At 41.4% G+C, this 27,427-nt stretch overlaps 2 protein-coding genes across 2 annotated transcripts in view; both read left to right on the forward strand.

Moving 5' to 3' along the window:
* The window catches only part of LOC100493820 (scavenger receptor cysteine-rich type 1 protein M160-like), a 363,414-nt gene that overhangs the window by 317,809 nt on the left and 18,178 nt on the right, over positions 1–27,427 (forward strand). The gene's annotated exons all lie outside the window — the stretch shown is intronic.
* Positions 10,099–27,034, forward strand: LOC116406589 (deleted in malignant brain tumors 1 protein-like). Its single transcript, XM_031890923.1, has 6 exons — positions 10,099–10,373; positions 11,195–11,509; positions 16,671–16,982; positions 24,821–25,144; positions 26,291–26,616; positions 26,942–27,034. The coding sequence occupies exons 1-5, from the start codon at positions 10,142–10,144 to the stop codon at positions 26,605–26,607; spliced, it is 1,500 nt and encodes a 499-aa protein (XP_031746783.1). The 5' UTR covers positions 10,099–10,141; the 3' UTR covers positions 26,608–26,616; positions 26,942–27,034.

Here is a 27,427-nt window from a genome sequence, read left to right on the forward strand (position 1 = left end):
GCCCATTCTAGCTTGGTGTCCTACATGACACTCCTAGAATGTCCTATTACAAGAAACTACTATCTAATAACTCTATCAGGGGAAGCTCCTGGTCCCAGGAGCTATCCCAGCCTAAGCCCCTTCAAAATGGCTGCAACCCTTTATATAGGCCTATGCACCACCCGGTGGCCATAACCCGAACTACAGGTATACTCCCTGTTAACTATGTAGAACCCAGTCATCCCACTGTCCCGGTTTAACTAGCGCCAACCAGTGGCCTAGTCTAGGGGTGTCTGTCCTAAGGGCCCATTTTTGGTAAACCCCTACACACATAATTAAAAAATAATTTTGGATTCTTTTTACTCCTAGCTGCAATATCCCTTTCCATTTCTATTTTAGCTTGCCTGATAGCTTTTTTGCTGCTTTATTTGGTTCCTTGTACCTGATGAAAGTTTCTGCTGTCCCAGCTAACTTGAATGCTTTAAAAGCACGTCAATCTCTTACCAACCTCGACAATAACACTTTTATTCAGCCATAAAGGTTTTGCTTTGCGATGCCTCTCCTTGCTTACAAGGGGAATATACTGTTGTGTATACCTGCAAAGCAATGTTTTAAAGATTTTCCATTTTCCTTCTGTGTCTAACCCCATGAAAAGCCTTTCCCAGTTGACACATTGCAGAGATGCCCTTATACTGGCAAAGTCTGCACGTCTAAAATCGAGCGTTTTAGTTACTCCCTTATAGCGCTGTCTCTGCATCTTTATCTCAAAGGAGACCATGTTGTGATCACTGTTCCCCAAATGCTCACCCACACAAATGTTAGAGATGAGTTCATTATTATTAGAAATCACCAGGTCCAAAATAGAATCATTCCTAGTAGGTTCTTGAACCGCCTGAAATAAAAAGTTGTCATTTAGCATATTTACAAACCTACTAGCTTTTTCTGACTTAGCCCCCCCCATTACTCCAGTCAATGTCCGGATAATTAAAGTCCCCCATAATAACAACTTGACCCAGTTGTGAAGCCTCCTCCATTTGCAACAATAGCTGGGCCTCATCCCCCTCATCTATACGGGGTGGTTTATAGCATACACCAATGATCATTTTCTTTGTGACCTTCAGCCCTACTGAAATTTCTACCCAAAGAGATTCGACGTTTTCATTGGTAATGTCTTTATTACATGGCTTTAAATCTGACTTTACGTAAAGACAAACCCCTCCACCCTTTTTAATCTCTCTGTCCCTCCTAAAAAGTGTATAACCATTTAAATTCGCAGTCCAGTCGCATTTATCATCCCACCAGGTCTCAGTGATACCTATTAAATCATAATTTTCAATACATGCAATAGCTTGCAGCTCCCCTAATTTACCCGACAAGCTACGCGCATTAGCCAGCATGCAGCAGAGATTACTACTTCTCCCTCTGATGTTTACATTAGCTAAGGGAGAGTTAGAGCTAAGGCAATTATGAGACTGTTTTCCTTGTAACGGAAGCTCCTTATCTGATAAACTATATGCCCCCCTCACTCCTCCCCCACAACCCTTTGCTAGTCCCCCTACCCCGTCTACACTAATTTTCCCATAGAACTCTAGCTCACCCACCCCCCCCTTGTCTAGTTTAAACACTCCTCCAACCTCTTAACCATTCTCTCCCCTAGCACAGCAGACCCCCTTCCATTGAGGTGCAATCCGTCACGGCTGTATAGATTGTACCCCAAGTAAAAGTCAGCCCAGTGCTCTAGGAACCCAAACCCTTCCTTCCTACACCAAGACTTTAGCCACGCATTTAGCTCCCTAAGCTCCCGCTGTCTCCCTAAACTTGCACGTGGCACCGGCAAAATTTCTGAAAAAATGACATTGGAGGACCTTTGCTTAATCTTAGAGCCTAGATCCCTGAACTCTTTCTTTAAGGTCCCCCACCTACCGTTCATTTTGTCGTTAGTACTGATATGTACCAAGACAGCCGGGTCATGCCCAGCCCCTCCCAATAATGTGTAAACCCGATCAACCACATGCCGAACCCTGGCACCAGGAAGACAGCAAACTGTCCGGTTGAAGTGATCCGCTTGACAGATTACCCTGTCCACTTTCCTAATGATCGAATCCCCTATAACCACCATCTGTTTAGGCCTAGCTCTGCTCTCCTCCCCACCACTACTAGAGAAACTGGCCTCCTGGCTGTTAGAGAGATCAGCCCCACCTAGAACCACCAGTCCAGAGTTCACACTCCCATCTTCTTCACACAATCTGGCAAATCTGTTGGGATGCACAAAACCTGGAGCAGCCTCCCTTTTCCTTTTCCCCACACTAGATTTTCTAACTGCCCTATCATCCTTTTGCTGCTCCCCTCCCCCCATACTATCTGACCCCGCTAGCTCTTGTTCAGTTAGCAAGAGACTCCGCTCAAGATTGTTGATTGAACGCAGTGTTGCAACGTGTTCCTCTAGTGCTCTAATGCGAGCCTCTAAAGTGGCAATTCGCTCACATCCACAACAGAGGTATGCACTTTGGAACTGTTGTTCCACAACTGCATACATGTGGCAGGCTGTTAATATTATTTCTCAATACAACATTTGCCACTTAAACCAAAAAACCAAAGATGACTTAAAAATTTCAAACATGCACATTTATTTTTTTGTGAAAGTATCAGCACTATCTCTGGTAGTAGAGCGTGTTGGCATTACTCTACTTGTTTGTACAACACTTAGCAAATTTGTGTTCATTTCCTTTTGGCCATGTGTCATGCTCTTAAGGAATTATGTTTTTCTACCAGGGAATTTTAAGTTTCCAACAATGCCACTTTTTTTTGATGGACCTTCAAGTGCTCCTGATGCAGGGCTAACATAGCTGCCTCGTATGAGGCTTGTCGTGCCTGACTCTCATTATGTGTTTTGGTGGCAACACACAAGTCGCATTAACGACTTATTGTGCCGTATTAGGGATCTGTGGAAGCAATCTTTCTCAGGTTCCTCTGTTTGGGGGGCACCTAAGATGTGGTGGGTTTGGCCTTGTGTGTGACTTGGTGTTGTGGAGTTACTTGACATTTTCAATCTCACCAGTATGTGCCACCTGTCTATCATAAAAACTCATATAAAGTGTCCTTATAAAAGTCCATTAATCCTGTAGAAAAAAAGGATACATTTTATACATAAATATGATATATATTATAATATATGATATCTATAATGGGTGCCAGCTGTGAAAACAAAATTGTAGATACCAAAAAAAGCACAGCACTCACAGGACTGGATCAAAAAGCAAAAATATCTTTTATTAGTGCAAGTGAATCAACCTTTCGGCTCCAACTCCTGGACCTTTCTCAAGATATATATATATATATATATATAGGTCCAGGAGTTCGGACCGAAACGTCAATTCACTTGCACTAATAAAGGATATTTTTGCTCTATACTTGATGGAGATCCGGCTAACTTTTTTAATACACTCCTATGCATTTATTTAAGACCTGCTGACATATAGATATTCGATTGGTTATTTTAATGCCTTACTACACAGGGAGAGTACAATTGGATGGGCTTTATGTCCATTTCCCTGACCAGAAACATATCAGTGGACCGACGTGGCCCAGTATCCTACTCTCCTTTGCACAATTTTGGGTGTTACCAACACATGCAAATGATGGGTGACATACCACACACCGGAGACTGATATTTTTTGTTAAAAAAAAAAATATATGCTTCATAACTGCTCCGCATGTTATTGTGGTACAGGTATGGGATCCCTTATCCGGAAAACCATTATCCAGAAAGTTCCAAATTACAGAAAGGCCATCTCCCATAGACTCCATTGTAAGCAAGTAATTCTAATTTTTAAAAATTATTTTTCTCTATAATAATAAAACAGTACCTTGTACTTGATCCCAACTAAGATATAATTACCCCTTATTGGGGGCAGAACAGCCCTATTGGGTTTATTTCATGGTTAAATGATTCCCTTTTCTCTGTAATAGTAAAACAGTACCTGTACTTGATCCCAACTAAGATATAATTACCCCTTATTGGGGGCAGAACAGCCCTATTGGGTTTATTTAATGGTTAAATGATTCCCTTTTCTCTGTAATAATAAAACAGTACCTGTACTTGATCCCAACTAAGATATAATTACCCCTTATTGGGGGCAGAACAGCCCTATTGGGTTTATTTAATGGTTAAATGATTCCCTTTTCTCTGTAATAATAAAACAGTACCTGTACTTGATCCCAACTAAGATATAATTACCCCTTATTGGGGGCAGAACAATCCTATTGGGTTTATTTAATGGTTAAATTATTCCTTTTTCTCTGTAATAATAAAACAGTACCTTTACTTGATCCCAACTAAGATATATTGAATCCTTATTGGTGGCAAAACAAGCCTATTGGGTTTGTTCAGTATTTAAATCTGGAGATCCAGATTACAGAAAGATCCCTTATCTGGAAAGCCCCAGGTACCCAGGTCCCAAGCATTCTGGATAACAGGTCCTATACCTGTACTACAATAAATTAACCACGTTGGCCATATACATATGATTGATGTACTGGTAAGATCGGCAGTCCACTTGTTACTATTCAAGTTTGGGCTCTTGAAATCCAGCATTACAGGATCCTGCAATAGAGAAATGCCTACCCTCTTGTCCCAAAAGGTGCTGCCGGAATGAGTAGTCTCTGCCTTTAACACTTAATGATGGTTCCTGCGCTCTAGTCTTTTCAGTGGTCTGTATGCGCAATAGTGAGTTCACCTTTTTCCACTAATTGCAGGTCTCCAACAACATTACTATTCTGTTCCTTTTATGAATGCACTTCTTTTCTAAGTATAAGCTTGCAGAATTTCCTTTACTCATCCTGTTCTGCCTCTTGGGTATCGTTTACTATTTGTTTCTCTTGCCATTGCTACACTGTATCGCTACACTTGTGGACATTGTCTGAGCGATTATTTGAAACTTGGTTTCTACATACTTTATTTTGTTACACTAACATTTACTATTTGTCATTTATATTTTATACTCTTATTCTTTAGTTTTATATTTTCACCTTTTTGTTTAGTTTCATGTATGTTACATGATGTCACAATATCACTCCCACCTTTTTCCTGCTATGGTATGTTTATCAGGTTCTGTTTTGTTTGTTTCTGTACTTTGAAAAAGACCTTTGTGTAGGCCGAAATGTCAGCCGCCAAATAAAGTATTTTACTACCTTTGCATTTGAATATGCAGTTTTGTATACTGATATATGCGAACTGGTCAGATAATGATCACTATATGAAAGAGTTAAAGTTGAAGCCATATACATTCATGTGCTGTTACAGTAACGGTCAACAGTTAGTGGCACATTTACTAATCCATGAATGTCCGAAAGTGTCCTAATACGTTTTTTTTCGTAATGATCGGTATTTTTGCGACTTTTCCGTCGCCGTCGCAAATTTTTCGTATATATTCCTCGACTTTCTCACCGCCGTGGCGAAAAATTTGTATTATCGCGCCATTTACAAAAGTTTCAGATTCATTCAAGCTTCGGTATTGTGACTTTCCTTGGGCCAGGTTGGAGCTGCAGAGTGCCATTGAGCCCTATAGGAGACTTTCCTTGGGCCAGGTTGGAGCTGCAGAGTGCCATTGAGCCCTATGGGAGACTTTCCTTGGGCCGGGTTGGAGCTGCAGAGTGCCATTGAGCCCTATGGGAGACTTTCCTTGGGCCAGGTTGCAGCTGCAGAGTGCCATTGAGCCCTATGGGACACTTTCCTTGGGCCGGGTTGGAGCTGCAGAGTGCCATTGAGCCCTATGGGAGACTTTCCTTGGGCCGGGTTGGAGCTGCAGAGTGCCATTGAGCCCTATGGGACACTTTCCTTGGGCCAGGTTGGAGCTGCAGAGTGCCATTGAGCCCTATGGGAGACTTTCCTTGGGCCCGGTTGGAGCTGCAGAGTGCCATTGAGCCCTATGGGAGACTTTCCTTGGGCCAGGTTGGAGCTGCAGAGTGCCACTGAGTCCTATGGGACACTTTCCTTAGGCCGGGTTGGAGCTGCAGAGTGCCATTGAGCCTTATGGGAGACTTTCCTTGGGCCGGGTTGGAGCTGCAGAGTGCCATTGAGTCCTATGGGAGACTTTCCTTGGGCCCGGTTGGAGCTGCAGAGTGCCATTGAGCCCTATGGGAGACTTTCCTTGGGCCGGGTTGGAGCTGCAGAGTGCCATTGAGCCCTATGGGACACTTTCCTTGGGCCAGGTTGGAGCTGCAGAGTGCCATTGAGCCCTATGGGAGACTTTCCTTGGGCCGGGTTGGAGCTGCAGAGTGCCACTGAGTCCTATGGGAGACTTTCCTTAGGCCGGGTTGGAGCTGCAGAGTGCCATTGAGCCCTATGGGAGACTTTCCTTGGGTCGGGTTGGAGCTGCAGAGTGCCATTGAGTCCTATGGGAGACTTTCCTTAGGCCGGGTTGGAGCTGCAGAGTGCCATTGAGCCTTATGGGAGACTTTCCTTGGGCCGGGTTGGAGCTGCAGAGTGCCATTGAGTCCTATGGGAGACTTTCCTTGGGTCGGGTTGGAGCTGCAGAGTGCCACTGAGTCCTATGGGAGACTTTCCTTGGGCCGGGTTGGAGCTGCAGAGTGCCATTGAGCCCTATGGGAGACTTTCCTTGGGCCGGGTTGGAACTGCAGAGTGCCATTGAGCCCTATGGGAGAGTTTCCTTGGGCCGGGTTGGAGCTGCAGAGTGCCATTGAGCCCTATGGGAGACTTTCCTTGGGCCGGGTTGGAACTGCAGAGTGCCATTGAGCCCTATGGGAGAGTTTCCTTGGGCCGGGTTGGAGCTGCAGAGTGCCATTGAGCCCTATGGGAGACTTTCCTCGGGCCGGGTTGGAGCTGCAGAGTGCCATTGAGCCCTATGGGAGACTTTCCTCGGGCCGGGTTGGAGCTTCAGAGGGCCATTGAGCCCTATGGGAGACTTTCCTTGGGCCAGGTTGGAGCTGCAGAGTGCCATTGAGCCCTATGGGAGACTTTCCTTGGGCCGGGTTGGAGCTGCAGAGTGCCATTGAGCCCTATGGGAGACTTTCCTTGGGCCGGGTTGGAGCTGCAGAGTGCCATTGAGCCCTATGGGAGACTTTCCTTGGGCCGGGTTGGAGCTGCAGAGTGCCATTGAGTCCTATGGGAGACTTTCCTTGGGCCAGGTTGGAGCTGCAGAGTGCCATTGAGTCCTATGGGAGGCTTCCAAAATCATGCAAAGTCAGAAAGGTTTTTCCGCCGTTTACACTTGTTCAATATGAAAAAGTCACAACGGCGATGAAATATTTGCGCAAAATACAATAAAGACGTAATGGTGACGAAAAAGTCGCAAAAAATAAAAAAAGGTCGCGACGACGACGGAGAAGTCACAAAATTTTCGTTTCCAATCCGAATTTTTGCCGTTTCGGGTTTTGATAAATGTGCCCCTTAGTGCTCCCTTCCATCTAGACATGATATGGAGAAAGTATATCATGTCTCCACGGTGATAGGACACCTCATTTCTGCCTTTTACTCATACATGGAGTTATGAATAGGCAGCAGTACATAGAAGCATTTTGTCTCAGTTACCCCCACGAGGGGGTTGTGGGTCATGATCAATAATCTTACTTTTGAGGCAAGCCAGGCAATGTTTTTGTTCCAAAAACTGGGAAGCCACAGGGGTGTCACCCTTACCTCTGCTGGCCTGTGTTTGTACTGTGGTGGTGTAAGGAAGAGACACTTACCAGCGCGGCGGGGACGCCCGCCGCGCTGCCATCGGCGGGGACGCCGCGCTGTTCTGCTCCTTCATAGTGTGCGCGCGCGCATTTCCGCATATTTAAAGGCGCAGGCGCGCTGACGGATGACGTCATGAAGCATGGCGCATGACGTCAGCGCGCAATGGCGCCAAATTTGAAATATTTAAAGGCCCTTTCTTTTGTTACTCATTGCCCGTGATAGGATTCGATTCCTGGTGCCTTCCTGAGCCTTGTGCATTCTTGTTCCTGTATTTCTGATTGTATTCTCCTGTTTTGACCCGGCCTGTTCCTGACTATTCTGAAATCCGTAACCTGACCTCGGCTTGTACTTTTGACTCCGGTTTTGCCTAACCCAGCTGCTTGATTATCTGGTTGACCCTTGCCTGTCTGACGACCCCTGATTTCTGCCTGCCTCGACCCAGCCTGCCTGACGACGAACTTGTTTAACCCTATTTGTACCGTGATCTTCGGCCTAACTGACTTTATCTACAGTCGTGCCCCTTTGCTTGCCAGAACTCCTGCCTTGTTCCTCTCGTTAAGTCCAGGTGGCATCTGAGTAGCTGAGGGCTCCTCCCGAAGCCAAAGGCGGTCACAATACTGGTGAAGCCGAGCTTAGACAAGGGAACTTGGCATCTGTTCTGGTTTAGGGTGCCGACCGTGACAGGTGGCATAGCTAATTTTGCCTATAACTGCCAATGCCTAGGTAAGAGTCATGTCTGGGCAGCATCAAACCTTCTTCCCAAAAGAATACATTCCTGATTTCAGTACAGTTTCACCTGGCTGCTAAAACTGTCAATTTTCAAGCCTTCCTTGAATCTGGAGCTGCAGGGAATTTCATGGACTCTGTCTTTGTTAATCACCTTGGTATTCCACTTCTGCCCATGTCTGCCCCTTTGTGGTGATTGATGATAGACCATTGACTTCAGGGAACTGCCCTTTATTGTGGGTTGTTTTTTCTCATTATTTACTGTCCATCTGCTCCAGTGGTCTTGGGTTTAACTTGGTTTGGCTTGCCATCAAGTGATCCACTAGCCAAATCTCTAGCTGGAGTTCCTACTGCATCAAGAATTAATTAAAATTCTGTTGCAGCGGGGCAGCATGCCGCCCCTAAACTTGTAGCACTCTTGGTCAGGGCGTTTGTGGCCTCGCCACAAATCCGGGCCTGCATGGGCCTATTTTTTAAAGAAATGGAATTATAACACTGAAAACCCAGAGTTACAAGAGACCCATTGTTCCAAACAAGTGGGCCACCCAGGTGTTAAAAACACCTTGAATCTGTTAAATTCTCTTGAATGGTGGCTTCTCCATGCAGAAAGACTTTATCCTGTCAAAAACTTTACCTCTACAGTTTGTGCCTCCAAATCCAGCCTTTCCCTTGCTTGTGGTCTTCCTGAACCTACTGTATGCCTGTTCCCTCTTGACCTTGGACCCATCTAGAAATGGACTTTATTGCTGCATTACTACCTTCTAAATTACATTGTTATATGGGAGGTAATTGACCGCTTCAGTAAAATGGCATAGTTCATTCCATTTTGCAAATTTTCATCAGTGGTGGAACTATTTTCATAATGTAAAGGAGCCCAAATAGATATACCTTTAATATTATTTGCCTTTATTTTTATAGGTCTGGCATACAAAGTCCTTTGGGTCTATTGAATTTAGATTCTAAAGTGCTTTTCAAGAACCTGGAACTGCATTGACTGAGGGGTTAGAAAAAGTATTCAATGCAAATTGGCAATGGAACATGCATTGCCTTATTGTAACTTCTCATTGTTTTTTTCAGATTTTCAGAGGTATTATGATGCTTCTGAATTTGAAGATGATCCAGATCCAGTAGCTGCAAGTGAAATCTCCCTGGATCCTGTCTCTATTTATAATGGTTGGTGTAATTATTGCTTCAGCACCAATTTGTAGTTTCTACTTCTAGTAGTTTTATATAGTTACCCAAATGGGCTATCTTGGTAAAATGCCATGTGCAGGCACCAACAAATGTGTTGTGAGTGTGGCGGGTCATATAAACATATGGTACACAGCCAACCATTTTAACCAAAAAATGGGAACAGAAGTAAGTTAGAAGTAAGCATAGTAGTATTTACTGAAAATGTTTATATAAAATCATGTATAACAATTACTATTTTATTATAAATTCCTGTAGGGAATAACTAACTAAACCTCATACATTTAGCATGAAACAGGTTTAACAGCTTTGGTGCTGTTATAATGTTATTTTATTAAAAAATTCCACCTTGGGTTGTAATATCTCTCCAGGGCTTGAGATTATAGGACTAATGAAGGAGTCAGATTGTATTCTTTTTTCATTGACTCTACTCTCTATTCATAGAACTTTCTGCTTTCAACAGACAAACTAGAAGAACTGATACTAGAGGGGGGCATGAGCCGCTGTGAAGGGAGAGTGAAGGTCAGATTCTATGGAGAGTGGGGCTCAATGTGCGATTACAGATGGGACATGAAAGAAGCCACAGTTGTGTGCAGGCAGCTGGGCTGTAACAATTCCCCTGGTCAGCACAAGGCAGCTTCCTTTGGACCTGGATCAGGAAAGGTTTGGCTCAGTCAGGTCAAATGTACAGGAGATGAATTCACTTTATCAGAGTGTAAGAGAAACCTGACCATGTTTCACAATTGTGATCACACAGCAGATGTTGGAGTGATCTGTGCAGGTAGGTATTCAGAATTGATTGTGAGTTATAATTTAGGGGCAGATTTACAGTATCAATATGTGAGATTAGGGCTCACCACAGAAATATTCACCCACTTTATCAGTGGGTAAAAACTAAACCATTTGATAAATATGGAATGAATAGAAAGTGGGTGATTTTTTGTGCAGTGAGCCTCTAATTTCACACTTAAATCTGCCCCCTAATTCATTGGTAACACTCATGGCTGTCATATTGAGAGCCAACTGTATGCTGTAGAGTCAGTAATGCATTTTGGCTGCTATTTTGGAGTTATATTTTTAGCTGTATTTCCATGGCCAGGACAGTTTGAATTTGTTGGTGTATTGTGTCTTACTATGTCTAATTTATTGAAGATAATGTAACTTTATATACTTATATAGGAGGGGCTCATATGGTTCCTTGTATGACCACAGGTGCAAAACTATAGAGCTTTGTTATAGAGCATTGCAGTCCTATTTCCCGGCTGTGCCTTTATGAAAGTGCAAATAATAGTTGGATGTGCACCGGTGGTTCCTAGGTTTGAATGAAGGTTTACTGAAAAAGGTACTTTCTTGGCACAGTAAATATTAAGGCAAATATATACAGTAAAAGAGGCAGTTTGTGGAATACTATCCCCTTACTCTTTGGTGGAGCAAAAAGCTAGTCTTACTCACTAGCTCTGACTATCTTGCACAACAGTAAGATTGGATAATATATATATACAGTATATTAGTAATAATGTAACTACATATATAGTTTTTATTAAAGGAAAATCTAATTTCCAATCTGTATTTCAAAATCTGAACCAACTTTTTGCTTTGCAGGTGGTGGGCCATTAGAGTTGAGACTTGCTGGGGGCTCCAATAGATGTGAGGGGCGGGTAGAGGTGAAGCACCATGGTGAATGGGGCACGGTTGGTGACTTTTTCTGGGATAAGAAGGCTGCTATGGTTGTGTGCAGGCAACTAGGTTGCAACACTTCATATGAACAGGCAACATCATTTGGAGCTGGAACAGGGAAGATTTGGTTCAGTGGACTGAAATGTACAGGGAATGAATCAGCCCTGTGGGACTGTGAGCCTGAACTGAACAGATATCGCATCTGGAACAACACTGCAGATGTTGGAGTCATTTGTGCAGGTTTCTGTTTAATCCTTCAAATATACTTTTTCTTTTTCCACTGTCATTTTTCAAATTATTTATTTGAAACTACAGCTTTCTTAAAGAACCTTGCCTTCATAATCAGAAAGAAATACATAGATGCAAAAAATTATAATAATTATAATAATGCACCCAAGGTGAAATTCAGTTTTTATTTTAGGCTGATTTGTTTTGATGTCACAATAAGTCACCGAGGAGTTCCATGTCCATATAAAGGCACAAGGTCGAAAGCCCAAATGCTTTTATGCAGGGCATGGATCTCTGAGGTGGCATCTAATATCCTCATATTTTTACAACAGGGGGTACTTTATTTATTATAATATACAAGTTTCAGTGAGTCTGTGACAGAAATTAATACCTAAGCAACGATTATAACTAATGACATCACTAAGCATCCGTTATAAAGATATCATGCCTGGCGAAAAGATTTGCTCATCACTAATAGTGAATAATGTACACCCTCAGTCACCAAGGAGTTCCATGACCATATAAAAGCACAAGGCTGAAGGCTGAGCATAATAGACAAACTTCAATGAGTCTGTTACAGGAATTACATCACTAAGAACAAATTTATAACTGATGACATCACTAAGCACTGTTTATAAGGTTAAAATTTACAGCATATTTATGGCTCTTGTGTATTATATATATGTAACACTTGTTTGACTATGTAGGGGTAAACCAGGCTAGAAATAATGTAGAGCATGTGTTACATGGACCCTCTTTCTTAGGATGGGCCTTCGCTGAATGGAAGAAACCTGGATAGGAGCTGAGGGTGTAGTTAAACTACAACTTGCTGAAACTGTGTAGTGCAGTTGGTATAAATGGAAGCCAGAGAGGTTCTTATGGTGAACTATAATACAGCTTTATTGATCCAATAGATAGATGGTAAGCAGGGTTATCATACTCACAACAGAAGCAGATGGTAACATGAGAGTACACTCTGATGCAGAAGAGAGGGTGTACACCATTTTATCCCACCTCTTGTAGAGTCTGGGCAGAGAAACACACGTTTCAGCCAATACCCCTTGGGAGATAGTTGGGGTAGTATTTGCTCCTTCAGGTTGATAACCTCTAGCATATGAGTCCTCCAGTGAGTCAGGGTTATTCTAGTCCTGTCTCTATCTCTAAATCCGCGGCCCTACACTGAGGCAATATTGCCGGATAGGAGAATACTCCTGGATCTAATCTCTCCTTGGTGGGGCTATTAAGACTGCCCTTGCTTGCTAGAGGTGACTATGTCACTTTCCTGGAAAGTGCTATTAAACAATCTGCTGTGCTGGCTAACCTAGTTCACGGGGCCCTGTCCCCGACTTCTCCAAAGTGGATGTTATCACTTTGGGTCAAAATGGCTTCTGGGGCCTACTGTCTGCTCCCAGGCTCAATGGAGCTTTGCTTGGAAGGCAGCCTGCAGCCAAGGAGGAAGTCACACCCTCCTGCTAGACACTTTATCATTCTGCAGGGGTGTGAACAACCTAACTATACCAATAGGGATAGTGGTTCTAAACTGTAACCTGAGTACAGAAGGCTTTACCCAATAACAATAAAGGTGTGAAGAGGTAGGGTATAAAGCCATAGGGAACTTAACCCTATGGGTCCCTATATATATATACCTATAAACAGGACCAGCACACCATTTCACAGCAATTCTTCTATTTATTCATTCACCATGCATTCCAACATTTCGGTCCCAACTGGGACCTTTATCATGGTCCTTGATAAAGGTCCCAGGAGGGACTGAAACGTTGGAACGCACAGTGAATGAATAAATAGAAGAATTGCTGTGAAATGGTGTGCTGGTCCTGTTTATAGGTATTTACATATTTTGACTTCAGCATCCATCTGTTAAACTGGTTTAGTGCGGACACACAGCTTGAATTCAAATATAAATAGTAAAAACCAAGACAGATCCACCCCCCAGAGACAGGGTTCCACCCAATCCCGTGACTGAAACAGACACCAGAGAGACAGAACCCTGTACCGAGGAGAAACCATATTAAAACACATAAGGAGGAAAATTAGGAGAGTTAACCCTCAAGTGAAGAGTGCAAGTTAAAGTAAACTGACAATATAGCATAGAACATTACCAAAAAATACAATGTAGATTTACCACAACATGCAAACAATGTTGCATACAGTATGTCTTACTAAACACTGTGAAATAACATTATCAGAAACAAATTAATCAAAGAGTATATACCACAGGCCACCTGGAGCATACTTTAACATTGCTTCAGAAAACACATGTCAGAACAATACTCGTTCAGTCCAAAGGGGGATAATGTATTGAGCGTTTTAATCCAAAAAACTTCTCTCTGCGTAAGCAATTGAGTCCTATCGCCCCACTTCCTAATGGGGGCAACATGGTCTATCGCAATAAACCTAAACGTGGGTAACCTGTGCCCTCTCTCAAGAAAGTGTTTGGCCACTGGTTTATTTGTAGTGCCATCCCTGAATGCAGTACTGATGGCTGAACGATGGCCATCCATCCGTAACCTAAGGGTCTGATTGGTTTTGCCTACATATGACAGTCCGCAAGGACAATTTATAAGATAAATAACGTGCGTAGTAGTGCAGGTAATATGATGTCTAATAAGCAAGCGTTTGCCAGTCTGTGGGTGTAAAAAAGATTCACCCGGAGTCATATATCTGCAAGATGTACAACTGGGACACTTAAAACATCCCTTTTTGTCTCCCCATAACCAGGACCCCGTTTTTTTCTGATAGCATGCAATAGGATCACTATGTACCAGCAAGTTACGCAAACTCATGCCTCTCCTATAGCTCACCAAGGGGGACCGGGGCAACACTTGCTTAACTTCATCATCAGCCTGGAGAATATTCCAATTTTTATTTATGACTTTCCTAACATGGTCTTATCTGTCATTGAAAGCTGTACTAAACACAATACCGGGATGGGGCTTAGGAGCCCAATCAGTTACAATACCCTCCATCTTTAAAGAGATCTTTACCTATTTCTCAGTTCTGTAGGGTATTGCGGGATAATTCTGATGAACAGATTGCTGAACTACAAATTAGGGAGATGTGGGCGCGTTTTGAGGCCAGGGGTTACCCGGCCGCGGTATTGTTGGCTGCGTTATCTACTGCTCGTACCCGGAGTATTGTAACTATTATTATTTTTAATGCTTAATTGGTAGCACCCGGGTCTATGGACTACGCTTAGGAGTGCTGAATCTACGTATCGTATATATATATATATATATATATATATATATATATGCATACATCTTGTTGTAAAATATACATATATTATAAGCCACCAAGGACATGAAATTACAAGGTGACTTTTAATACTGTGTTCTTATAGTTTACAACAGGGAGTACAATGTTATGATACAAAAGTATTATTATGATACTAATACTAATGATAATAATACATCACTAAACACAGATTATAACTGATGACATCGCTAAGCACCATTTATAGGACCAAGGATATCATTAACAGGATTTTAATGGCTCTTGTGTATTATAAGGATATAAGAAATTAATAATGAGTTCCATGACCATTTAAAAAACACTCTGCACACTGAATCCTTCTATACAGGGATTCCAGGTAACTAGAAATCTCCATTAAGACTGTCGGAGACTTCACAGCCAGTGTGTTGTGGAAATCAGCACAATCTGTAATTTTTTTAACATGTTTAAATAGATTTTGTTATTAGAAAAACATACAAACAATTTGTAAAGACTTTGGAGAGGTGAAATGATCTTATATTTATTTAATCTAGCATTACATTAGCTTTTTTAAAGGAATACAGTAAAGGAAAACATGTTTTTTTTTCAAAACATATCAGTTGATAGCATGGCCAATTGGCCGCCCTGAGTCCGCCCCCGGTCATACGACCCCCCCCGAGTGCGCATGCACGGACAGTGGGGGGGGGGGTCACCCGCGCATGCGCTGTAGGCCAAATCATGCATACGGAGCTGTGGGGAGAAGTCCCCACTGCTCTGTATGGGGACAAAACTTTTAAAATTTTGGTGCGGCATGCCGCCCCAAGGTTTCTGCCGCCCTAGGCCTGGGCCTTTGTGGCCTCTCCACAAATCTGGGCCTGGTTAATAGAGCTTCTCCAGAAGAATCCTGAATTGAAATCTGTTTTTCAAAAACACAGATTTTTTTATATTTAATTTTGAAATGTAATTTCCCAGGGTGCCACAGCCATGTGACCTGTGCTCTGATAAACTTCAGTGACACTTTACTGGAGTTGGAGTGATATCCCCCCCCTCCCAGCAGCCGATCAGCAGAACAATGGGAAGGGAGCAAGATAGCAGCTCCCAGTAGATATCAGAATAGCACTCAATAGTAAGAAATCCAAGTCCGGCTTGGGACTCCTTCAGTTACATGGGAGTAGGAGAAACAATAGCTTAGCTGAAAGCAATTCTAATGTGTAGCGCTGGCTCCTTCTGAAAGCTCAGACTCAGGCACAATGCACTGAGATGGTGCTTACACAACAATATTACAGCTAAAAAAAACATTTGTTGGCCCCAAAAAAAAATGTTAAATGGTAGAGTGAATTATTTGCTATGTAAACATTATAATTTAGAAATAAAAAAGTATCCCATAAATATCATGACAGTATCTCTTTAATACAGAACCTTAATGCATACCCTGCTATTGCCCTTTTATTGTGTCCCAGTTCTTCTGCCAACACTTCTTTCAGACACTTTATAAAATGTATGGTATAATTGTCTGGCTAATGTGACATTACATTGGTTTATACTGTAGTAACCAGTTACTAATTAATGGTTTAGTGAATCATTTGGTTGGCAGGCATTTGATTGGTTTTATGGATTGTTGGACTAGGTCAAAATGTTTTCATCTTACTTTCTAAACCAATTCTCAGGAATGAAAGAAAAACACAGGATTGTGGGGAAAAAAACCCAAAACAAAACATGCTTTCCTTTTCTTCTGCAATGATGTGTTTTTCTTTTATATTAAAATAAGTCATCTTATGCATGCAAAATTTTGTGGTTCAGTAAAAGATAGGGCCATATTTTCCATCTATCCAGCCTTATAACTTATTGGTTTCTTTTGTCAGAATTGCTAGTTTCACATTATGCAATGTTTGGATCTTATTTATAATCCTTCTGGGATCTTATTGTTTTTACTCTTCTTAAGGTGAACCAGAGGAGCTGAGATTGGTTGGAGGAACAAATGACTGCGAGGGAAGAGTTGAAGTGAAACACAGAGGAGAGTGGGGCACAGTATGTGGCAATGACTGGGATACGAGGGATGCCGCTGTGGTGTGCAGGCAGCTGGGGTGCAACACTTCCCTTATTAAAGCAACTACATTTGGAGGTGGATCTGGGAAGATCTGGTTAAGTCACCTGCAATGTACAGGGAAGGAGACATCCCTGTGGGAATGCAAGCATGGAATGTGGGGGCTTCACTATTGCAATCATGGCCAAGATGTTGGAGTCATCTGTCAAGGTGGGAAACCTTTAACCCTTTAATTGCCAGCCGAATTTGACATGTCGGTTCCCCTCCAGACGTTTTGTAAACATTCTGTGCTCTCTCAATTTAGGGGCTTTTACTGGGGGAAGGGTTAAGTTTAGGTAGGCAAACTATATATTGTTTTTTTCAGGAGAACCTGAGCTTTCCAAATCTGAGTTATGTATTTCCACTTCTGGAACAAGATTTAGAGCTTGAAATACAAAAAAAAAAAGAAAAAATGCTATTTTTCATGATATAGGGATTTATACCAGGAACATATTTTATTTTATGGACAAAAATTCAACTGATTTGGAAAGCCTCATGTCTCCCGAATGTGCCAATACCTGATATGTATAGTTTTATCGAGATTTCTGACTTCTATAGATCAAAAACTCCCAGCGGTAAATTACTAAATTTTCAAAGCATTACAGCAGAATACGGCTTACTTTACATTCCAAAGCCAAAAATCCTGGAACATTAGGTTTACCCCAGGAAACCATACATTTTTGAAAAGTACACATTCTGACGAATCCGAAATGGGTAACTATGTCTTCCAACTCCTAAGTACCAAACAGCAATGCTTTACTGAATTTAGCATTTTCTATAAAAAATTATGAAAATTCTAAAAAATTGCCTCAAATCTTCCACTTTCAAGCATCATATCTCCCACATAACATTAGGTACCAAGAAAACACACCCTAAATATGAAAGCCAAGGGTCCGCTGAACAGTTTGATGCCCATTGTGCATTGGATCACCAATGTATCTGGCATTTAGAAACCCCATAAGGAAGTTAGTACATACAAATTGCCCGGAGATCTCTTTAGGTACTGAAAATTCAACACATTTACTGAATTTTCTGTGCGGAAAAACACAAAAAATACATTGAGCCCCCAAAACCATATATTTTTTGGAAAGTACACATTCGGGTGAATTCAAAATGGGTACCTATGTCTTTCTACTCCAAACTACAGAGTCGCAATGCTTTCCCAAAATTGCAAGTTTTGGTAAAATACCTGATAATCATATCAAATCTTCCACTTTCAAGCACCTTATCTCCTACATAACATTAGGTACCAAGAAAACACACCCTAAATATGAAAGCCAAGAGTCCGCTGAACAGTTTGTTGCCCATTGTGCATAGGATCACCGATGTATCTGGCATTTAGAGACCCCAAAAGGAAGTCAGTGCATACAAAGTCTATACGCTGCAATATAAGCTACCGGCATGTGCATTATGTGGTATAAGACCCCCTAACAGTAAGGAGACCCTAGAAAACTATACATTTTCCGAAAGTACACATTCTGACAAAACAAAAATGGGTAAATACATCTTTTTACAACCAAACTACAAAGCTATGCTAAACAGAACGTTTTTTTTTACATTTTTGAAAATCGTCACAAAGCTTGCATTTTTCCACAATATATACCCCCACATTTTGTAACGTATCAACATAAAACATTCTAAATGTGAACACCAGGGGTCTACTGAACAGCTTGATGTCCTATATGCATAGATTTACCAAACTACAGGGGCACCCAAATAAAAATAGTGCACATGAATTTTCACATAATACGCTCCGGCTCGTGCAAATTTTGCACCCGGTATGTGTATTATGTGCCATAAGACCCCCTAACAGTATGGACACCCTATAAAACCATACATTTTCCGAAAGTACACATTCTGACAAAACAAAAATAGGTAAATACAACTTCCTACTGCAAACTACCAAACTACAAAGCTATGCTAAACAGAACGGTTTATGTGACATTTCTGAAAATGTGACATTTCTGAATGTTGCCCCATTATGTACCCCACATTTAGTAACGTACCAACATAAAACACTCTAAGTATGAACTCCAGGGGTCTACTGAACAGTTTGATGCCCAATATGCATAGATTTACAAAACTAAATGGGGTACAAAGGATGCCAAATTGAAATACAGCAGACAAAATATCCATGTGCAAAGACAAGTAATAAAGAACAATATGAAAAGCAATAAAATTGATAAAAATAAAGAAAAATCACTTAAAAAATTTTTTTGCCTAATAATATCTGCGGTCAGAATAACAGAGTATTCTGGCTTGGGCAAATAGGTTTTACAGACAAAGTCAAGCGAACAACAACTATGCATAACTGAAAATGCAATAACATGGCTAAACATGCAATAAAATACCCAAAAATGCACCAAAATCACAGAAAATGTAGTAGAAACACCAAAATAATACACAAAAGGTATTGCGCAGTGCGGTTAGCGAATACACTATCCGCAATGGCAATAAAACATTTTTTTCAGGCAAGAATAAAAACGATGCAATAAAAAAAAAAAATTTTACAAAAATACATGTGTGTAAGTGAGTGTGTACACATGGTAAACTGTGTTTTGTGTGCATGTGTGCAAGTAAGTGTGAGTATGAATGTGTGTGTGCAAGTAAGTGTGAGTGTGAATGTGTGAAAACCACCCCAAAAATGCATGTTTGTGTGTGTAAGTGTGAGTATAAGTGTGTATTAGTGTAATACGTATGTGATTGTGTTTGTGTGTGTATTTGGCACCTACCTGGGCTGAAGATCGAAGCCAGACCCGGAGATACATCCAGACAGCAGCTGCAGCTGATGGTGAGTGCAGAGGGGGGGGGGGCCAGAGCAGAGGGGGAGTGGAGGGAGAGAAACTGCAGGGAAAGCCCAGCACGTAGATTACACCTGCTAGGCTTTCCCTATGGGGCCCCTGGGCGATCGCGACCCAGGGGCCACTCGTTCCCCACCTCTGACTGTTGTCTGGAGGCTGGGGAATGAGCGGGGAGCGAAGAAGCGGCTTGAAAAGCCGCTTCTGCGCTACCAAAACCAGAAGTTCAGCAGGACATAGAATCTACGTTCTGTGGCACTTAGGTACTTTAGTACCCAGGATGTAGATTCTGCGTCCTGTGGCACTAAAAAGGTTAAGTATCCATTTCCATGAATATTCTGCTGACTATTATGAATGAGTTTTATTGGCATTTGTTACATATCATAAACATTATTTAGCACATATTTTAATTTTTATATTTAATGTATTTCTCCCCCAAACTTGTGGTATGTTGTATTAAGCCGAATTGGGCCATTTCAACTAAAATCTCAATTGAAGTGTATAGAAAAATCAGAAAATGAATTGGCAGATATGGTTTCATTGCCAAATTCAAAATGGCCTATTATGCTTCAAACTGAGTCCATTGTTTTACTTGTCTATAGATTTCATTAGTTTTTTGTGCTGCATGCAATATTCCCTCTAATTTACTTTTTTTTTTTAATTTTTAAAATTTTTATTGGGTTTTGTTACAATCCAACATATGCATTAGTATTATAGCAATGCGTGGTTTACAACATTTAGAGACTCGTAAGATATATTGTTGAACAATATTTCCATAATGTAACATATCTGGTATACATTAAACATATCACTGTGAGAAATAGAGACAGAGTAAGTGATGTAGAAAATATAGAGGCTGTCCGCTGTCAGAGAGCTTTCAATTATTGGATTGAGTTTTTATAACTAGGGAGGGACGAAAGGGGGGAAATTCCAGGCGGAGAGGTTGTTTGAGAATGAAAAACTGTTAATGGTCAGTGACCTTTGGTTTATTATAATTTCATTATGAGTAAAGCTCGGATATCTGTATAGCAACATAATTATTCTTGCATTCTATTAGATTTGCGAAAAAGTTAAAGTTATGGTTCGGCAGAGTCAACACCCCCGGTTGTTAATCATCATGATCTGTATGGTCATTTGGGTTGGATATCCTTGTTTCTAAGGCCAAAGCCGCCAGGTAGCCCAGTGATTTTGTTTGGATTTGTATGAGTCCGTGTGTAGTTCCTCGAATTTGCGAATGTCCTCCATTTCTTGGATCCATTCTGCGATAGTGGGTAATATTGAGGATTTCAATTTTCAGGGAATTAATAATTTAGCTGAGTTGAGTGCATATTGGGTAAGTGATTTCTTATATGATGAGACGGGTTGAGTGTTGTGATGCAATAGGACTGTTCCAACTGTAATATATAGTTGCAAATCTGTAGGACTTCAGTCCAATATTTTTGTATCTCTGAACATAGAATGTGTATAAGAGTACCTGGTGTTGCCCCGCATTGCCAGAAACTGTCCAGTGTTCCCGGAAAAAATTTGCTAAGTTTAACTGGAGTATGGTACCATCCTGTGATAATTTTGTAATTATTTTCCAGAATTCTGCAGCTCCTTTGTCCGGTAAATGATTTTATTCCTTCCATTTCTTGTTCTGTGAAATGCTTATTTAACGCTTTTTCCCATTTTGTAAAGTGTGGTAGCCATGGAGAAAGAGAGGTTGTTTGTTATAGCAGAATTTGGTATATGGAAGAAATGCTGCGTGGGGCAGATGATTTTTGTCAGCAGAGGTTTTCAAAGCTAGTATAAATTTGGTCCCCAGTGATGCCTTTAAGGATGGATGAAACAAAGCTTGTTATTTGATGATATTTGAAATATTCTGAGTTCGGCAGAGTGAATGTATCTGCATTTGTTCCCATCGAGGTAGGGAAGCTTTAGGGCATAAATGAACCCGAGGAATGAGGTAGGCTGATGTTAAGAGCACTTGATTTGTTATAATTTATTTTGAAATCGCTTAATAGGCTGTAGCGTTCTATTTCTGCTATGAGATTCGGTAATGTGGTAATGGGCTGAGTAAGAGTTAAAAGTAAGTAGTCAGCATATGCACAAATTTTGTGGTGAGTAGCTCCAACCTTAATACCTTGGATATTTAAGTTGTTTCTGATAGTTGAGAGAAGGGGTTCTAGTGTTAGCACAAATAAAAGAGGGGAAAGGGGACAGCCCTGTCTCGTTCCATTTTGTAACTTTATGGGCTCTGAGAGGGTTCCATTTTTTTGAGTCTAGCAATGGGATTTGTGTATAGCGATGAAATCCATTTCAAGGAATTTTGGCCTAGTCCTATGTGCCTCAAACAATGGAACATAAAATCCCACCTCACTCTATCAAATGCCTTTTCGGCATCGGTGAAAAGGAGAAAAAGGGGAGTATTATTGCGCTCTCCATTTATTATGATATTAAGTACCTTGTTAAGGTTGTCCCTTGTTTCCCGTCAGGGGATAAAACCTGCTTAGTCCATATGTATATGTTTGGTGTGTCCGGGTTTCATTCGTGTTGCTATAATATTTGCTAAGAGTTTCATGTCGTTATTGATTAATGATATGGGCCTATAGCTAGTTGGGGAAGCTGGGTCTTTCTCTTTTTTTAAAATTAAACTGATATGGGCTTCTAAAGAGGCGGGAGACCAAGAGTGTCCATTCTTTATTTCATTAAATGCTTTTGCCTCCAATTTCCTCTTGGCTGTGTGTGCAAAATTTTTTTTGTGTGTAAGAAGGTAAATTATTTTATTTGTGTAAATAGTGTGCAGGAACAGCCAGCAGGTGGCGCCAAGTCCAGCCTACATAAGGCAGCGCTTTGCTGAGGCACTTGCTCTTTCAGCCTGATAAGATCTGCAGAGAGACAGATGCTACAGAGTAAGAACCAGGTGGCTACCATCCCTTTCTAGGGTAGATAGAGATGTAGCAGGTGATTACTACAGATGCAGCCAAGTTCCTTTACCATGTTGTTGCATTATATCTCTTTCAGTCAACACAGGGAATAAAAAATACCAAAATTCACCACCTGGTGGCATGTGATCTATAGTGTTTTCTATTGTGTTTTACTGGCAAGTCTTTACGCTTTAGCACCATCGAGAGGCAGGATTTAAACTCAAAAATGGTATCTGTTCATGATGAGACAAAATGTCAAAACTTGCTGGCTGCTTCTGTAGCTTGCTCACAAGAGAGCTGGACAGGTTGGCTAGAAAGGAGAGCGAAGGTATTTGGGGTCAAGCCTCAGAGATGATTGTATCCCAGACAGGGATTTAAGTGTGTAGGATTAAGGTAACGGTGTTGTAGAGAAGCTGCAGAGAAACAGACAAATCAGGAGAAGCTTGGGCACTGTAGAGAGAGACAGGGGGCCTGAAGGCTTCAGACAAGGTGTGCTGTGTAAAGCTTGGACAGTGTATAGAGAGGCTTTTAGGAGAATATGCCATGTGAAAATGTGTGTGACTGATACTCATAAACCTGAGAGAGAGTTTCCTGGTTGATCTACTCTTATCTTCCCTACTCTGTCTTGTGAAATGCCTGCAATATAGTTAGTCCTGGTTCACGACTCCACTGGTCCATGGAGGAAAGATCTACACTAGTCCGGGGAGGAAAAGGTAACAGCCTCTGGTACCAATTTTACAAGTGCACACTTTTTAAAACCATGTGAGAAAAAGAAAGATGGACAAAGCTTAGAGGCACAAACTGGAGAGGGACAGGCCACAGGAGAAGTGATAATCGCTGTCCCAAACTGAGCTAACAGCACTATTCCTAAAACAAAAAACACTCACAACACAAGATGGTGCCGGCACACGAGGACATAGCAGATACACAGTGTGACTTTTCACAGCAAGACAGCAAAGCAGAAGAAATTTAAATTTGTGTGCAGGAGTGGCTGTATGTCTTTTCTCCTGTGTTTAACCACAGTACCATATATGAAATTGCCTGGAAATATCTGTGAAACTTTAGCCCTAAAGCATTGTGAGGAAAAGAGTAACCACAGTGTTTATTGGTCCCCTGAAAAGCCTGGGACAAGTTATATCCACTAGACTCAGCTCCCAAGTGCATAGGGAGAATAAAGTCTTAGTAGGGAGGCATAAGTTTCCCTTAAAGAGATACTGACACCAGAAATGAAACCTTTTTTACATCTATCATAACATTGTCTTTACATGAGTTTTAAAATTTTGCCATAAATGTATTTCCTGAGGCTTTACTATTCCCTATCTGATCCCCCATGTTCCTCTATGAGGCGGCTGCCATACTTGTCCAGCAGGAGGACGTTAGCATTAGAAGCTATAATTGACAATTACTTACAGAACCAGCCCTAACAGTGAAAAAAGATTAACATGACCCATAGGTAACTTTTTATGTAGATTTATAATTTGAAAAGTCATTTTTTCATGTCAGTATCACTTTAACAACATTTTATTCCCCATTGAGATCTTTCCCAACAGAGACAGAAACATAATGTTGGTTGTACATACATAACTGGATTCCTCGTATTGCTTGCACCAAAGTGGTGACTATATTTGATTTAGGTGCTCTCTGGTGTCACATAATCCCAGGAATTGGTCAAGATTGGGCAGATTTTTATTATTGGTCTAAACAATCACTAAACCTATTCTCTTATAGCTATAATAAGCAGTGTCGGACTGGCCCACCAGGATACCAGGAAAACTCCCGGTGGGCCCAGGAGTCAGTGGGCCCTCCTGCTCTTTACCATTTGGCCTGTTTAATGGTCATTCCCTATTTCTGAATGGAAACAAAGAGGAGAAGTAGATGGAAGAATAGATGCTAGCATGTAATTAAAAATAATAGGAGAATAAAGAGGTTGGGTGAGGAAAGGAGGAAAAATATTTTGGAGAGTGGGCCTATGGTCTAAGATTTCTGGTGGGCCCCTGGGGTTCCAGTCCGACACCGATAATAAGTGATATTGTGAAAATCAGATCAACAGCTAAATGGTTAACCAGAACAAAGGCCTACAATTAAGAATCATCCTTAGACCTTTTAAATAAGAGCTAGACTACAATAATTCCCACTAAAATAAACTGTTAACTGTACTCAAAATTACTTTACAGATGAACAGTTTAAATATATTTACAGGACTACCAATCCCTGGGCAATCACCATCTGGATTCTATCAAATCTGTTGATGAGTGCATACTATGCTTGACATAGATAACTGTGTATGTTCCCTTTATTTCTACAGGTGCAGATGAGGATGTTAGGCTTATCGGGGGAGACAATGAGTGCGAGGGGAGAGTGGAGGTGAAGCATCAAGGAACATGGGGTACTGTGTGTGGTCGTCAATGGGGTGCAAAGGAAGCTTCCGTTGTTTGTAGACAACTGGGCTGCAACACCTCCAATGAATATTTCTCTACCAAAGCAACATTTTTTGGAGCTGGATCTGGGAAGATTTGGCTCAGTAATGTTAAATGTACGGGAGACGAGCCGAGCCTTGCATGGTGTATGCATAATACATGGGGAATTGAGAAATGTGATCATACTGAGGATGTTGGAGTCATTTGCACAGGTAAGAAATGCATGCCAAAAAGTACAAGTTTGATCTTTTGTGAAGCAGTTTGGATGCTTAGACCATTACTGGTAATATGGTGTCAGGTTGTCTCTACCTCAGAGGGGATCATTCAGAGTTATGGGAATTTTAGTTTTGAAGGAGTCATGAAAGGTAATATGGCAGCATGGCAATTATATTATACATTTTTGACTGGGTTTCACCAAACTGAAATCCAAAAGGGAAGTTTGTAACCAGTGAGTACAAAGCCAGATAAGTGGCAAATCTTAGGTACAATGTTTTTGAGCTTCTCAATACAGTCATATGATGTTTCTTGAAAGGCATGTTCTTATGTTATAAGTCCTTCAATAAACCTTGTGCAGGCTTACAATCACATCAAAAACAGGTCAGAACCTAGCAGTGCTTTAAACAGCGAATCCATTTACTGTATGTGGTATGTGCGTGTAAATATTTTGTGTAGTACATCTCAATGGTAGATGTAATTTTCACAAAGCCGGCCTGCAGTGTTCTAAATGTGGTCCTCTATGTTTTGCAGTATTGCTAAACAAAAATGACCATAAACAAGCTATATGGGTATATATAGGTGTAGCTGCAGCACAAATCAGCTGTTTACAGCCAGTACAGAGGGCTATTATAAATCTATACAGACACATGCATTGGCCTGCTTTTAGCACTAGTTTGTAGAAACAGCCCTTTAACATTGCTTAATGCCTTATTGAGAAACATACCAGATAACAATGTCACCATAGATTTTCTTATAATACCAATGGATGCAATCTGCCATTTTTTTTGCACATTTCCCACTGCCTCCCACTGTATTTGAATTGCTGCAGGTGTCCAAGCTGTGGCCAGTAAAAGTGTTTTCCACACAGCTGTATTCTTAACGGGTGGGGGATGCACAGAGACACCTCCTGTCCCTACACCTTGCTAAACTTGTAAGATTAAATGTTTTGTCAAATGCAAGGTGCAGACTGTAGCCAGACCATAGACACATGTACTCTCTGCATGAAAATTAAGGGACATGCAATTGTGCTTTGTTCCAGTTCATAGTAAATTATCCTTTATGTGTATTTTCCCCTTTCCTAAACAGAATAGGCATTCATAGCCAGCACCTTTCCTTTTTAAAAGAAGCTTTTCTTAGTACAGGTGAGCCTGAGGAATTGCGACTTTTTGGGGGAGATAATGAGTGTGAAGGAAGAGTTGAAGTGAAGCATCGGGGGGTGTGGGGAGCAGTTTGTGACCACAATTGGAATCAAAAGGCAGCATCTGTGGTATGTCGGCAGCTGGGATGCAACAACACAACAGAGGGGCACATGAAGGCCCAGGCAGCTTTCTTTGGATCATCATCAAGAAATGTTTCCCTCTCCCGAGTGAAATGCACAGGAGAAGAAGCAGTCCTTTGGGAATGTCAGCATCAAATGTGGGGCTTAGCAACTGTCTTCATAGAGCAGACGTCGGAGTGATCTGTAAAGGTGAGGACTTCTCTAAAAGAGTCAGCTTACATGGCATGGGGTATGAGTGTGTTACACTGCGCTTTACTTTTATACGAAGAACTAGCACATGCGTTTAGACCTTCCAGAAGTTTCACAACGTCTATGACACCCTGACTGGAGAAGAACACAGCTAATGAAGGTACTGGGGAACAGTGATAATCTATAGTTTCTATAGTCATGGTTTTAGTGCAAAAGGAAAGCTCAGCCAGTAAATGTGCTTTAACCATTTCAGGTACCAGGATGCACATACATTGTCTACAATATAATGCTTTTTCATGCATAGCTTTGTCTTGCATGCTTACAGGTGAGCCAGACTTACTGAGCCTGGTTGGAGGAGCCACTAATTGTGCTGGAAGGGTGGAGGTAAAGCACCGAGGTGAGTGGGGCACAGTGTGTGATGACTTCTGGAATGAGAATGCTGCTGAAGTTGTATGCAGACAGCTTGGCTGTAGCACCTCTTATGAAGACACTGCCCATATCAAGGCCACACCATTTGGAGCTGCTTCTGGGAACATTTGGTTAAGTCGTGTGAGATGTAAAGGAGAAGAATCCAGCCTGAGGGACTGTGATCATAACATGTGGGGTCTTCACAGCTGCAGTCACAGTGAAGATGCCGGGGTTATTTGTGGTGGTGAGAAATTGCAATTTAATATTTAAACCTTATTCACTTTTTAAATTAAATTATTGATTTATAATCTGACCATCCCATCACAAAATCGTCAGTACTGGATTTTGTATTTTTCTTTATTATTTGTTCTTCCAGTTCTTCATTTATTCACTGCCCAGTTTC

The sequence above is a fragment of the Xenopus tropicalis genome, chromosome 8 (genome assembly GCF_000004195.4).
Source record: "Xenopus tropicalis strain Nigerian chromosome 8, UCB_Xtro_10.0, whole genome shotgun sequence".
In the NCBI taxonomy this organism is placed as follows: domain Eukaryota; kingdom Metazoa; phylum Chordata; class Amphibia; order Anura; family Pipidae; genus Xenopus; species Xenopus tropicalis.